Raw genomic sequence first — 15,402 nt, forward strand, 5'->3', positions numbered from 1 at the left:
GTAAGCCAAGGCTGCAAAGATTTGATAAGCCTGTTAAAGAACATTTCTGTAATCATTTTTTTTAAGTAGTTGAACCGGTCAAAGAATATGTTGATGGCCGTGGCTCAGAGCCTAGAGCGAGTGTCTCGCCAAACCTCGAGTTGCCTGCCTGGTGGGGGAAGGAGAAGTGATAGCAGCCTCTCGGGCCCTTATTCTGACACCTTATTGTCAGTGAGAAATGACGTGCACAAATGGCATGTGCGGCCAGACTTAAAATAGCCCCTCGCCGATGCCCTGAGAGCGTGCGGCCTCCTTATATGTCCCGCTGCACATGCCGCTGCTGTCTGGGGGAGGGGAGCCCGTTCCCACCGCAGGTGCGGTGCATCCGACGGGGGGAATAGCGTTTCCTCTCAGGCCTGCCAACGTGCTCGTGAGAACACAACGGATTGAATGTTAGTCTGTATATTTAGGGAAGAAAAAATTGAGTACGATGTTCAAGCTGATGTTGGTATTACCATCAGGCAAGTGTGACCGGGTTTTTGTGTCATTCTGTCAGTAAAAAGGAAAGAAAGAAGCAATACTCCGGTGAGCCCTTGGCAAGCCTTGCAGAAACAGCTTGATGTCTGTCCTGGTTGCCTTTTCACATGAGCTTTCTTTATTTCTTGCATGTAGGATTGCCAGATGCTTTTAAACCAGCTGAAAGAGATCACAGGAATTCAAGATTCAGCTTTCCTTCATGCGGCTCTAAAGGTTTGTGCCTGTTGTCATTGTTCTGTGGAAAGGAGACCTCTGAATTTGTCCCCAAAGTCAGGCAAGTTCAGGCTCTCTCAAAACGTAATGCACGGGTCGGATGTTCGCTGGCGTGTCTGTGGGCTGATAATGAGCTAGTCCTCGCTAAAATAGTCGGTGCGTGGCCTGTGAAAGCGATACAGTGTGCGCTGCGTGGAACAATTTGGTTTGTGTGGGAGGTGAAGGGTAAATCCTCCCCTGTTTTTCTGCCCCTCGCTTGTGCTGCATTCAGGTGTACCGGTGAGGCAAACAGGTATGTGAGGCCAGCGCTTGTTGGTGTCAGCAGGGAACGTGCGGTTTTTGGGTTCGGTGTGTTCATCCACATCTGAAACAAAAACCCCACGCTAAGTTGAGAACAGTTCGTTTTTCTAACAGTAGACCTTAAAATCTGTGCTGCAGCAGCACGTGCTATGCTAAAACATTGTAAACGTTTCCTGGAAGTTTTGCTCCTACGGGGCTGTTATCCCTGCATTACGGTAAACACAAACTTAGAGGGTCAGAGTAGGTTTTTCTCCATGTAAACTGCTTCAGGAGTTCTGGACAGCTGCAGTAACATCGGTAGCTTTGCGGCTGGTGGTTGTCTTGCCCATCACGAGAACAGTCATCTTTGCTCCAAAGCGAAGGGACACAGGAATCTCAGGCACTTGCAGAAGCAACGTTTACCTGGAAAGATTCCTCCTCATAGTGCAAGTTTCGGTATTTATAAATTATAGCGTTAAACCGGCTGCAGCCGCATCAGTCTGGCATCATCAGACACCGTCCGTCCTCTTGAGATGTAGCAGCAGGATGTGGGCTGTGCTGAAAAATATACAAAGAGGCTTGTTTAAAGAAATTCTTGAATGTTTCAGCGAGAAGTAATGTCCAGAAAATGTTAGAATAAATTTGAAGGAGTTTAGCCCATAGTGATGGTCTGAAGAAAGCCTTAGCTCAGTAAGAGACGTATGTCTTGAAATCTACGGAGAGTTTGATTCCTGTGAGTCTCTCCCGGTGGCAAAGTTACCTGTCGTGCTTCAGGTCTCCTGCGAGTACTCGAATCTCTTGTGAGGGAAATGAAATTAGTTAATGGAGTCTATATTGTCCTAGTAAGAAAGCCAAAGTGCTTTCCGACAGAGAAATTCAAGCCTTCGTTATTTTCATTTTTTACTACTGCTTGTCACCAACAGATAGCTCTCTCCCGTGGGCCAGGGAAAGCAAAGTTGGTGGCGGTGTGCCTATCTCTACCGCAGATGCATCAACTGTCACGCAAATGTAGATGGAGTAACCCTGGCACTGTGGATTTTTTTCCCCTATCGTTCCGCCAGGCTGCTAATGGAGACCTAATGGAAGCAGTCACCTTCCTGACGGAGGAGCACGCTCAGGAGCCGGCTCAGGACGCGGCTGCTGCAGAGCCGTCCGCTTGGGAAGGGAGCGCTGTGGGCAAACGGCTCCCACGAAGTAAGTGGTGTCTCTGCTCACCCTTAAGGTTTCGCGTGTTTCGGCCTGAGCCAAAAGGGGAAGTATCGGTCCTCCCTGCTTCTGCCAGTGAATCCCTCCGGCTCCTGTCCTGGCGCTGTTCTGATTTTGCCAGTACTCGCCGCTTGCCATGGGACAGCCCAGGGAATTAAACCTTCCTGGTGAAGGAGAGCTGCATCCGAAAGGAAAGTGACTTAATAGTGTTTTAATAGTGTTTGTAGGTGATGCATCATAGTTACAAAGCTATCGGTTTTTTATCAGCTGGTCTTGGCTGACACAGAAAACCCAGAAAGCTCCTAAAGCAGAGCGAGCAGAATAGCGAACTGAATCCCTGTCAAGGATCATACATTTCTTTCCAACAGCATCTGCTGGAAGAGCAGGCAAATTAAGCGTTTCCTATCATATTTTCATGAAAACTTAAAATGTTGTTTGAGCTGGCAATTTGACTACCTGAAAAATGTTTTCATAACTCTTACAGGTGTTGGCAAAAGCGGGCCGTCAGTTTGGTACACTTAGAAGTGAAAAGTGTGATTGTAGTCTGAGGTAGTTGAGAATAGTTTCTTTAAGCCTTTTTGCTAATGACACATCTATTAACTGGAGCTTTCCCAAATGATACTGTCACCGGACAAGTTCACCAGGCCAAAAATCTGTGCTGGGAGCTTTGAAGCAACACCCGGAACAGCGCGGCTGCCCCTTGTTCCACTGTGTAAGGCTTCCACCTCTTCCAGAGCTACTCAGTTTCCTTTCTCCTTCTTTCCTACGTAGCTAGTACATGATGCTCGTAGCTGAGCATCCTGACAGGAGTGGAGGAAGGCGATTCTGTGTGATTTTATTGAAATCCTTTATTTCTTGAACAGCATCAGTTGTCAGCACTGCATTGCACAGCACAGCACATACAAGCGGCAGTTGATGTTCCTGTTCCGTTATTTCACGAGATTTGAAATGTTCCCTCAAGCTCTGAGTTTGGGTGCAAGGAAATCTGGCCAGTACACAGCTGCACGGTCTGTCCTGTTCTCCTCATCCAGCCCACTCAATGGCTTTTTAGGTTTCCTAGCATGATCCAAGCTACGAGGATTTGTATTTAAAACTTGAGCTAGAAAATTACGCTCTATCAACTGAAAAATCGTATTTGTGAGGTGTAACATTTTCTAGAAGTTCCTTTTAAAGAAAACGTTTGCCTGCTCCTGGGGGAAAACTGATCAGAATGCTGCCTCCGCTTCTAGATGTTACTACTGCACTTACCCCTAACAACAAAGATGACCTCCACGCAGTCGACGGCTTCAGACCACTGGAATCGCCAAAAGCTCAGGCTGCGGACAGAGACGCTGCTGAAAGGTCAGTGGGTCCGTAAATCGGTTTTGGTTTTCCCTGGTATCATAAGAGGATTCTTAAGCTGGTAACTGCAAAACAAACGTAAATCACCTACCGGATGTATACCTACTGCTTTTTTAGACGGTGCGTGGGGCATTATTGCCTTCTGGGTAGCTGACCGTTACTTCTGGGGCAGCACGGCAAAGTGATGGTTGAAATAGAAAAGCAGGTGTAGTTGTGGCTTATTCAAGCCCTGCTGCTGTTGCTGACGTGCCACACAAAAGGATGCTGTGCTGGCATTATGGCAGCTGTTGAAGAAGCACCTTGAAATCTCACGTGTCGATTCAGCTCGCACCAGTCCACTACGTAGCTGTCTCCTTTTTACCGTGGGTTGGATTTGCCTCCAATAATGACTGAGGGCACCAATTTTGCATGCGGCTGGTTCATGAAGAAAAACACGCATATCTTATTACCTTCTTCCATCGTTCCAAATCATCTTGCAGGCATGTTTTCCATCCACCTCACTTGAGAGTTGAAACCTTTCTGGAGTCAGATAAGACATCTGTTGCCTGTTGCGCTGGGTATCACCCAGCAGCGGCCGGCTCTGGTGCCCCGCTTGTGACTAGAGAGGAGTACGATTCCCGTACTTCTCGAGAATCGTTGTGAGATGGTGTTTTACAGCACGGTGTGCATCTTTTGTGACAGACCGCAGGAAGCGCATTCTGCTGAAAACAAAAGTCGCCCCAAAAGGAAACGCTGTGAAGTCTGGGGAGAGAACCCCAAGCAGAATGACTGGAGAAGAGCGGGTGACTGGCCCGTTGGAATGAAAAATATTGGAAATACATGTTGGTTTAGCGCTGTCATACAGGTAATGTGATAGAAAAGTTCTTCTGGAATTGCTGCGGTCCCGGAGTCAAAATGTTTCTCAGTTAGAATTAAATACGCAACAGCTCTGTGAAGTGGTCATCGTATGCAGATGAATGAATGTGACCGTGCTCAAATGAGACTTGTGTTTTTATTTGATACGATTGTGATTTACTCTGGGCATGCACAGAAGGAGCCAGAGAGCAGCTGAATAGACTTTGCCTAAAAATAGATATAGATACATATAATCTGCGTGCACCTAGGTAGGGTTTTTTTGGTGCAGCGACGTCCAAATGCTTACTGAATGACAGAAGCTTGACTGGCAAAGTGAACTGATAATTTAATTTTACTGCGGTTATTGTTGGCTCCATAATACATGGTGTATCATATTCCAGCTAATGGAATACACTGGCATAGATGCTGGAACGAATAAGCAACGAGGCAGCATGTATTATTAGCGATAACCTAAACAAGATGAGACAGCAATAAGTGGAACTGGGTAGAGTTGTCTCTTCCAACCATTTCACGTCAGGAGATAGACGTTAATCAATCATATGTCTCCAGCTTTGAGAGGAAGTAAGAAAGCTTCAAATGGGCTCCTTTCTCGCTGTGACTTGTTCCTGGATGTTTTCTCTAAGCTTGCCTATGCAGAATAGAATATTCTTTCCTAAAATGGTTATATACACCCTAGAAACGGCAGGATGAGATTTTGTTCTTTGGTGGGTACGAATGTGCTGGTCCAGCACGTAGACTGCTCACTTCGCAAATGTTTATTTGGTAACACAAGGCCATCGAAGAATTAGGAATTAACAGAAAAGCTGTTGAGTAAAAGAGTGACAACGGGGCATCAAATTGCAGTGAGTCAAATCCTCGCAGATGCTGACTGGTCTTTACCTCTCCTTCTCTTTCAGTCTCTGTTTCAGTTGCCAGAATTTCGGAGGCTGGTCCTTGGGTACTCCCTCCCACAAAATGTGCTTGAAAGTTGTCGTAGTCGCACTGTAAGTTTTCATCGAGTAACACTGTAAAGTTTCCCTCTTTTGTGGTATACTGATCTGCTCTTTCTCTAAGCAGATTTAATTTGGGGCCATCTGAGACTCCTGTGCCTACGTTAATGGCTTTCAAATTGTCAGGCTGCGTTAAAGACAGATTTGGGAAATACTTTGCAAAGACAGAACCACTGTAGAAAAAAAATCAGATGCTTCTCGTAAAGCTTTCCTCTAGAGCTTCTTTCTAACTGTGGTGCGGGGAGAAATTTGTCCCGTAAATCTTCTTTGTTAGCTCCAGCTTGTTCATTTGTTTGCCTGCGCCATAGAAGAACTGGTATTTGGGCCAGTCTGAAGGTCCCTCTAGCCCCAGTAGTTTCTGAGAGCGGTCATCAGAAGGTGCTTAAAAATTATTTAGAGAAAAAGGCATACATAGAATTATCCTTCGCATGTTATATCATTCTAGCTTGTGGCCACCGCCATTTAAGAGACTTTGTTTTACTTGCTTTCACGTGTGCTCTTGATGCTCTAAAAACCCAAAGTGCAGACAGAATAAATTCTTAAATTCACCGGGTTTTGCTTTCTGTTGTAGCAATTATTACTTTTGGCACTCTTTTCTCTAAAGGTTTTGTTTCGGTTAAATTTTTTCTCCCATGCATCCATCGGGAGACCAGATTGCTTCCAAGAAATGACACTGCATGTCTTTCTGCTTTTGTCCTTTTTAATGTCTCCTGTTTCCTTGGCTGTTAGCGTACCTCTTAAGGTATGTGCATGTAGTATTCTATTTGTTTTAAGATGCTGCTGTTTTTGAGTTGCAGGAAGGGTTTGGCTTTTCTTCTTTTTGCAATGCAGGGAAAAAGAAATATTGCATTCATGCAAGAACTTCAGTGTCTGTTTGCTTTAATGCTGGGGACACGTCGTAAGTTTGTAGACCCTTCTGCAGCACTGGAACTCTTGAGGGATGCGTTTAGATCCGCTGAAGAACAGCAGGTAAAACCGCATTAAAAAGCCTTTTGCTTTCTTCAAAACAGCACTTGCAGCCACGGCAATCCTATTTTGCTTCATCCTGCTATTACTTTCAGAGGCCTCTTCCCATGTTTGTCAACTGACAAGCAGCTGTCCCTGTGTCATTTAGGGGAAATGTACGTGCTTGCTAATTAAACAGCCAGTGTAACAGTGCTCTACCCAGTGCCATCTGGGTAGTTGGGTAGCGATCGCAATAATTTCCTCTGATCTAGTTTTCAGATGAGCAGAGTGTTCATTATCGGTCTAAATCAGCACAGCACTTCAGTTTCACACTTCTTTCAGCTGGGTAGGTACAGCAATACCAGTCGGGTTGTGTTCCAGTAGGTTTGTGAAACCAGTAGACCGTGAAAACGCTTTCTGGTTGGTATTACGTTTGACTCTCGACTTTGGTCTCTCTTCTAGCAAGATGTGAGTGAATTTACACACAAACTACTGGACTGGCTGGAGGATGCGTTCCAGCTTGCTGTGAATGTCAAGTGAGTTTTTTGTGATCTCGGGAGTTTGACCTGACACTGAGGAGAAACAGATTTTAAATGCAACGCCTTAATAAACGAGAGGGCTTTACGTGAAAATTTTGAGTAAATGAGAGTTTTTTGTTTACTGAGGATGATGCTCCTTAAGCTCGAAATATGCTTTTGGAGTGTTATATGTACATTTTCTGTACATTCGACTTTATTGCCGATATGGCCTGCAGAATAAATAGTCTTTTTAGGGTAACTCAGCAGAACCGGTGTATATGAAAGATCTGGGTTTTTTTGAACTGCATTTCCAAAGGTAGTGCTTTAACTTTTTTTTTTTCCCCCCTTCCTTGCCAGTGTAAGTGTTATAACGTGCTTTTGAGTATGGAAACAGATGAGACGCTTCCTCTGGGTTCTGTGTTCGGATAGGAAACTTTACTTTTGACTGTAGGAAGATTGCCAAGCAGAGGCTTAGATTATGGCTTGGGGCTTTTTTGCAGCCTACAGCTGCAAACGAATGTGTGCTTTTTCTTTCTGAAACAGGAGCCCTGGGGACAAATCTGAAAACCCAATGGTACAACTTTTCTACGGGACTTTCTTGACTGAGGGTGTCCATGAGGGTGAGTGAAGGGTTTGGTAGATTCACTTTTTAACTCCTTTGACTGTTTTGATTTATAGCAGTGATGACACCGGATTTTGTTGCACATTCCTGATGAAGTTGCCTAGTTCTTTAAACTTGCAAATAGTCTTCTTGATAAAATTGTCTGTAGCATTTATAAAGTCTGTCTTCTGAAAACATTCGATGCTTGCAAGTGCTCATGAATTTGAAAGCACTTGTTTATAAGGAGGCTTACCCTGACAGATGTGCATACAGAGAGCTGTATGCGGTTCGGTTCTTGCACATAGCGCCTCTAACTGGTGCTGACAACAAGCTCTTGAGTTAACCAGAGTTTTTTGTTCTCCTAAGTTAGTTCATGGGTTTTGTATCGTTTCCATCATCCAGGCAATACCTTTTCGAAGATTGAAGCCTTTGGGCAGTATCCCCTTCAGGTAAATGGTTATCGAAACTTGAATGAGTGCTTGGAAGGAGCCATGGTGGAGGGGGAGATGGACGAGGCGACAGCATCTCAGTCAGTGAAGTATGGACAGGAGGTTAGTTTTATGTTTTGTTTTTGAGCTTTTGGTTGCCTGCCGCAGAAAAATGCAACGCATATAGCACAGGGGTGTCTCAGTATATTTTGATAACGTTAAATGGCAATTGTAAACATTCCCTAAAAATTTGGGGGAAATTTTTTCTGGATATCTGGAATCGCGCATAAATGTATGTTAGTGTTACATGGCGAGACACTAGTCTTTGCTTATTTGTAAAGATGTGTTGTCCTATATAAGCAGTTTGAGGAGTTTGTTTTAAGTTAAAAAGGTAAACATCTGCTTCTGATGCAAGTGTGATAAAGTCTCTCTCTTTCTGTTGAAGCCTACCTGTACCTGAGTAGGGGGAGAACCACTGCCTCCATATTTTCGGAGGGTAAAAGTACAGTGCTTAACTCTATGGTATGCCATTTGGAATTTGTATCTTTCTCCCTATTACAGTGTGTGGTTTTTTCCTTCTCATTTTCACTCTTATCTTCCAACTGTGCTGATTTTTTTTCTCCTTTTTTTTTTTCTTTTTTTTTTTTTTAAAATCTCACGAATCACGAACCAATCATAAAATACTTAGTTGCGGCGAAGTAGAAGGCAAAGGTCTACCATTACGTTCAGCATCCTACATGTGTAAGAGCAGCTGAGAAGTTAGCTTAGAGAAAGACTGGGAAATAACATTAAGAAATTTGCAAAGGTGTCTGGTGTAGAGGGGGCAGGAAAAGGTATTTCAGTTTTATGAGAACGTCTGAAAAATGCATTGCTGTGGTTTAAACTAGCAAAGGAGAAATGAAGTCTTGGGCAGGTAAGCTCTGTCCGACTGGACTCAAATGTTTGTTTCTGGCTTTCCTAGTTCCTGCCTGAAGCTGTTCAAATGCGTTTACAGCAGATGTAGGTGAAACTGGTGTAGGCTGGTGCCAGAGACAAAGGGACGTAGGAAGCTCACCGGGCAGGTTCTTTTCAATCCAAGCTTTTCAGTTCCTCCAAATCCTTGTCTGAAAGATAAGGGAAATTGCACTAATCGTGGAGGTGTTTTAATCATTCTTTGTCTGGACGGATAGAAGGAAAAGGCTCTGGCTTTATTGCTAAGAAATGTGACTGGAAAAACTCTGCATCGTAATTTCACTTCCTAGGATGTCGTTGCTAGAGGACTGCATGGTAGGGGACATAGAGAATAGGGTGCATTTTGTCTTTTGAGAACGTAGGTGAGCGTACTGAAGCTCAAAGCATCAGTGGGGTTAACGAGAACTGATATTTCTCCTAGATAATAGGTGTGTATATCATTCCTTCTCTGTTTTTATGTTCTCTTGTTCTGAAGATTGGGCTTCTTCTCAAAAAGCTCTGCTACCTGGCCATTTCCTTCCAAAGTTTTTTTAAAATAATTTAAAAAATACACCTTCATTGTAAGTATTTCAGATCTACAAATGTGCTGTTGCACTTTGGTGTGGGGCAGATTTATTGTGGCAGGACATCTGACATGAAGCCTGCAAAGAAAAATGAGCTTAGTGTGCTCATCCTGAGTCCAGCCGGGAGCGTTGTCTGGGTGGTGCCATGCTAAGGTAGGTGGAGGCAGTGGATGCTGGAAGTATTTGTGAACCTAGGAGGAGAGAGAGGAAGTGTAAATTCAACTAGAATTTTTCTTTCAGCATAGCTCTTTGAAACAGTGTATGAAACGTAGAGAAAGTGGTTTTCTTCTCTGAATCTCCTAAATTGAATAGCCTGTAAATAGACTGGGAGAGGATAAGGAATCAGGTACTCCTTAAGGACTTGTGTTTTGTTCTTCATCATTGCATGTGACCTACATTAGAAAAGAACTCTCTTGGAGGCTCTTAGCTGACATCCAGAGTTTGTATAGTGTCTGCTAATTTTGTAAAATTCAGTGCTGGACCCGTTAATAATCCATCAAGCTGGATGCATCAGGCAATGAAAAGTAACTTTCTGAGAGCTATTACGAGGCTTTTTCACGGTAAAAATGTAAAATGGAAGCGCAAACTTTAATCTTGTAAAATTTGGCTTTCTGACAAGTCACTCCATAAACAAAATCTATACTAAATCAGTATTTAAAGACAAACAGACATTTAGCATCAGTCTAAAATCATTTAGGATCGGTCTAAAATGTGCCGTTTAGCAGTCATCTTAAAACAAGTCCCTTTGGGGGCATTTCTGCTTTTGTTACAGCGCTGGTTTACAAAACTCCCACCAGTACTGACCTTTGAACTCTCCCGATTTGAGTTCAATCAGTCACTAGGACAGCCAGAGAAAATTCACACCAAGCTAGAATTTCCCCAGACTATTTATATGGACAGGTGAGTTTTTCTGTTGTACGGTACGTTTAAAGCTATTGCTTTATTGTAATTAAAGAAATTAAAAAGGTCGTATGGGTGAGCAAGGAAGGATTCTAAAATATTTGTGAAAGATTGTGGATGTTAGAAGTCAACAAATCTCATGTGGCGGGGCTCTCTCTTTAGGTACCTCTACGGCAGTAAAGAGCTTATTCAGAGGAAGAGAGAAGAAATGAAGAGATTGAAGGAGAAAATGGTGATTCTGCAGCAGAAACTGGAAAGGTAAGTAGTCAGCTAGCTTTATTTTTGTGCCCTGTGGGAACGTGCAAATGCTTCCTTTCAAATGAGCTTTCCAATAGAAGAGAAGCTTGTAGAGGAAGGACAAACAGAACTGCGTTTGTTCTGGGAAGTGTGGCGTGAGGAAGTGTGTTTTCAAAAACAAACTCGTAATTTTGATGGTTTCTGAATGTTACTGATGCTGTTACAAGAGTAAATTCTTTAAATAGTACAATAGTCACTGTCAGCTGTGTTGGCAAGTTTCAGTGAGGAAGCCCGGTAATACATTAAAAAGAATCTATGTTATTTTTTATATTAGATGTCCCCTCCAGCTTAGCATTTGGCATTATTTATTGGGGAAGGAAGGAGATCGATAGCAAAGATCTGGTTTGTGGACAACCAGAAGATTTCATTTTCCACGTTCTTTGTGTAAAAGTCCTTTTAATCAGCATTAAATTTGCTTACAGTTTTTATTTTTAAAATGTCAGTTCTGTAAACAAGAGGCAGGCAAAGAGGTGTCGCAGTAGCCCAGGTGGTATCTGTGCTTGCTGGGGTTCTGGTGGGTGCCATGAAAACAGTTTATATTTAGGCCCATGTGTAGCATCCTATGGGGTCTGGCTGGGATGGAGGTAATTGTCTCCACAGCAGCCGGTTTGTTTTTGTGACTAAAACAGTGCTGATAGCACACCAGTGCTTTGGCTGCTGCTGAGCAGTGCCCCGCAGCCTCAAGGCTTTCAAGGTCCGCTGCGGGGAGGTGGTGCCTGCGTCCCCTTGCATCACCTGGGTTTTTCCCTTCCTTCCTTCACTGGTTAAACTGTCTGCATCCCAACCAGGGAGTTTTCTTCCGTTGCTCTTCTGTGGTCCCTTCATGTTTAACCAAACAGTCACATTCATGCAACATCTTGCTTTTTTCTGTAGGTACATGAAATACGGCTCTGGCCCGGCCCGCTTTCCGCTGCCCGACATGCTCCAGTATGTTCTCGAATTCATCGCTACAAAGCCAGTTGTTTCTTCTGCTCAGGGCTCTCAGACAACACTCTTGCAGCCCCAAGCCGAGCCTCCTGTTTTGGACGTGCTTTCACAGCCGAATGGGTTAGTAAACAGAAATAAAAATAATTCGTAGGAGAACACTTTGCCTTTCAGCTAAATGGTCCTGGTTTGCATTCTAAAATTTGGGCTCCTCACTACAAGAAGGACATTGAGGTGCTGGAGCGTGTCCAGAGAAGGGCGACGAAGCTGGTGAAGGGTCTGGAGAACAAGTCTGATGAGGAGCAGCTGAGGGAACTGGGACTGTTTAATCTGGAGAAGAGGAGGCTGAGGGGAGACCTCGTCGCGCTCTACAACTGCCTGAAAGGAGGTTGTAGCGAGGTGGGGGTCCGTCTCTTCTCCCAAGTAACAAGCCATAGGACGAGAGGGAACGGCCTCAAGTTGCACCAGGGGAGGTTTAGATTGGACATGAGGAACAATTTCTTCACTGCAAGGGTTATCAAGCCTTGGAACAGGCTGCCCGGGGACGTGGTTGAGTCATCATCCCTGGGGGTATTTAAAAGACGTATAGATGTGGTGCTTAGGGACATGGCGTAGTGGTGTACTTGGCAGTGCTAGGTTAACGGTTGGACTCGATGATCTCAAAGGTCTTTTCCAACCTAAATGATTCTATGATTCTAAAAGTGGATTGTTTATCTGAGCACTTGTGAGCATGATGCTGTAATGTATGAATGCCTGTGCAAGTAGTCAGTCGCTACTTTGCTCCTAATTTGGTTCTGTTTGTGTAAATGTAACATTGCATCTAGTCTATTCTTTTTCCTTTTCCAAAAGCATCACCATATTCCTTGTCTAAGCAGCAATTCTGAGTTAAATTATGTGCTCTTTTTGGTTAGGCTACTAATTTTTTTGCTTCATCAACCAGTAAATTACTGCAATATTGGATTATTACAAACCTGGCCACCATGGTTGGTTTCCACTCTAAATTAAGCTGAGTAAATACATGAGTTTCTTAGTAGTAAGGGAAGGAATTTTTAGAATTGCTCATTGTGGATCTGTGCTTACAGGGTTCTGTAAGAATTTTAGCTTTTATTTGTCCTATATTTTAATTCATCTGTTAAGGTAGAAGTACATTTCAGTGTACTTGTTCTCTTTACGTTTTGTACCGTCCTGGAAGAGAAATCCTTCTCTGGCTCTGGAGCAATTTTTGCTTGGTTTATTTCATATTGTTTTCCAAAAAGAGAACAAAAAAAAAAAAGAGAGAAAGATTGAAAAACCTATCCACTACTCTTGGGTTTTGCTTCACAGCGTACTAGAAAGGAAGGACGGTAGGACTGAAGATGCAGCTTTCTTTTTGGCAAATCCCTCGCCGCAGCAGAAATCGAGTACGCGGCTCCAGCCTTCTGGTTCGCCAGCAGAAACGTCTGCATGTCCAGCTCCTCACGTGGTTTCCGAGGAAGAGCTGAACCTTGTTCGGTCGTGTCTGCAGCGGTGGAGAAACGAGATTGAACAAGATGTGCAAGGTTGGCCCCAAGTATATTTGTTGTGATTTTTCTGCTGAACGCCATCCTGGTTTCCCCTCTGTTGCTTCAACTGGATACATCCTGACCTGCGACTAATCTTGTGCAGGCTTCAGCCCTGGTGTTAAGTGTATTTGATAGTTCCTGCATGGCTTCAAACTTTTTGAAGTGAAAGGGGCCAGAATAGCCTGATGAGTAGTCCTTAGTTTTTCTGTATTTCTCTCATTCGTGATGTTCTTGGCAGATCTGAAGGAGTCTATTACCAGAATCAACCTGTCCATTGAACAAATGTACTGTGACCCTCTCCTCCAACAGGTAAGAAATGCAGCTTCGTTAGGTAAATATTAAACTGATGTTGCTGATACTGTTTTTTGTTAGTAGCTGTCAGTTTAAGTTGTCCACTTTATTGTATTTTAAAAAATCCCAATATTGCGATGAAGCAGAGAAAGGATTCTTTATGAAAATCTTGTTGCTTTTTCCCTTAAAAGTTGGTTCTCGCTTAGTAGGAAATTTACCATGTGAATCAAGAGTCTGGTACCAGGCTGCAGCTATGAACGTATTTGCAATGTTTGTACAGAGGTCAGGCAAATTCATTTACCAAAAGTATGTCTGAAAACTATGTCCGTGTGAACTTGCAGGTTCCCTATCGTTTGCATGCAGTCTTGGTACATGAAGGGCAAGCAAATGCTGGTCACTACTGGGCCTACATATACGACCAGCCTCGAAAAAGCTGGCTGAAATACAATGACATCTCAGTGACGGAATCATCGTGGGAGGAATTGGAGAGAGATTCATTCGGAGGCTTGAAGAATGCCAGTGCCTACTGCCTGATGTACATAAATGATAAGGTGTCCCGCTTTGTTGCAGGTACTAGAGCCAAAACTGCTGGTTAATTAGACATTTGTGTATTATTGTGTCTCTCTAGCCTGCATGATCGTTACGTTCCTCAGCTTCTCTTTGGCACAGTTGTCTTTTGACTACACAAAAAACTTTACCCCAGATAGAAGTGAAATAATTTGCTCTGTACTCGATTCATCTCTAAATTCCTGATAGGGTCGAAAACTGAAGAAAGAACTGTACTGGTGAGATTAGGTACGGTACTTTATGTATTATTAACGTGTGTGTAAATATTCAAGCTCCCCATTTGCCACTTTCAACATGCATCTACTGCTGGTGTTTTTCACTTTGACTTACATAGTTTATATGACAGTGTTTCTTTTATAAGGGCATGTGAAACACCTCCTACTTTATTTCTCCCATTTTTATCACACTTTCTGACTTATTGGCTTGGTTTTTAGTGATATCGTTATATTGAACCTAAACGGGGCTCCTTTTTTATGCAGCCTTCCCTAGTGCATGAGTTATTGGTAACAGTGGCTTAGGCTTGCAAGTATGTTTGCAGTGCCAATGTATAAATAGTTATGTGGAGAAATTATTGTGCACGTGGCACTATACATGGCAAACAGCTGTAGAAGAACCTAATAATTTCACGCGTGGTTCATTTTGATGTAATAAATAGAAAGAAACAATGGAGAACTGTCATTCTGTTCATTGCTAAATATGGCTGATGAGGATCTGGAGGTTGTTCTTTGTCTGGCTTCCTATGACAGTTCCGTTTCTGAAATGAACCCGTGATTATTTTTTCCCCCCCTATTTAATGCAATTTTTGTTGGTTTTTTTGAAGATGCTTTGCTTTTACAATGGGTGCGTAAGAAGTATCTAGTGTAGAGAATTGCCATTTGCTTTTGATAAATTTTAAGACTTGTCTAAAGCTGATACTACTTGGGTTTTGTGCTATTTTAAAACTGAATACTGAAGTAGATCTAAAAAGTGCTGAGGAATACCAGCATGACACTCACTCTATGGAATCCGTGCAGTTTTCTACCTTTATGTGCTATGTAGTGTTGTAGATATGATGTCTCCAGCTGAACTGTGAATTTTCCGACTATTGGCTGTGTAAATACTGTTCTCTGTACAATGGTAGCCCTTGAATAAGGATGTATTTCTGACCTACTGCATCAGCAGGCGGGCGCTGTTTCTGGAATTTCTCTGTGATAAATGCTGTCCAGTGGTAGAACAAAACTGGTTTTTGTTTCAGATAGCTCTGTAGATTTGTCTTTATTTTTGCACTTTTGCTTATGAATCATCTTAAATTACAAAGCTAGTAGACAGTTGGGTTTTTTCCCATTTATCCCTCAGCCAGTTTGATTGTGGGTTTCCATAATAGTGCGTATTTGTTTAGTCTCTAAGGGTGGTGTCCTGCTACTACGTGTTCCGTTATAAGCCAGTCCTGCATTTCTTCCAGACAAGGATGATGGCTCGGAGGTTGGACAGTTTCAGC

General features: G+C 43.2%; 1 protein-coding gene across 1 annotated transcript in view; it reads left to right on the forward strand.

Moving 5' to 3' along the window:
- The first annotated feature begins 660 nt into the window (after window positions 1–660).
- Window positions 661–15,402, forward strand: part of USP28 (ubiquitin specific peptidase 28) — a 22,664-nt gene continuing 7,922 nt past the window's right edge. Inside the window, exons 1-16 of the mRNA XM_009582932.1 lie at window positions 661–729; window positions 2,070–2,202; window positions 3,444–3,555; window positions 4,237–4,399; window positions 5,307–5,393; window positions 6,231–6,368; window positions 6,807–6,880; window positions 7,406–7,482; window positions 7,866–8,014; window positions 10,178–10,305; window positions 10,468–10,563; window positions 11,476–11,676; window positions 12,874–13,064; window positions 13,306–13,376; window positions 13,700–13,928; window positions 14,115–14,143. Coding sequence (XP_009581227.1) covers window positions 661–729; window positions 2,070–2,202; window positions 3,444–3,555; window positions 4,237–4,399; window positions 5,307–5,393; window positions 6,231–6,368; window positions 6,807–6,880; window positions 7,406–7,482; window positions 7,866–8,014; window positions 10,178–10,305; window positions 10,468–10,563; window positions 11,476–11,676; window positions 12,874–13,064; window positions 13,306–13,376; window positions 13,700–13,928; window positions 14,115–14,143 — 1,947 coding nt within the window. The remainder of the gene's footprint in view (window positions 730–2,069; window positions 2,203–3,443; window positions 3,556–4,236; window positions 4,400–5,306; window positions 5,394–6,230; window positions 6,369–6,806; window positions 6,881–7,405; window positions 7,483–7,865; window positions 8,015–10,177; window positions 10,306–10,467; window positions 10,564–11,475; window positions 11,677–12,873; window positions 13,065–13,305; window positions 13,377–13,699; window positions 13,929–14,114; window positions 14,144–15,402) is intronic.

This window comes from Fulmarus glacialis, unplaced genomic scaffold (assembly GCF_000690835.1).
Source record: "Fulmarus glacialis isolate BGI_N327 unplaced genomic scaffold, ASM69083v1 scaffold29378, whole genome shotgun sequence".
Lineage (NCBI taxonomy): Eukaryota > Metazoa > Chordata > Aves > Procellariiformes > Procellariidae > Fulmarus > Fulmarus glacialis.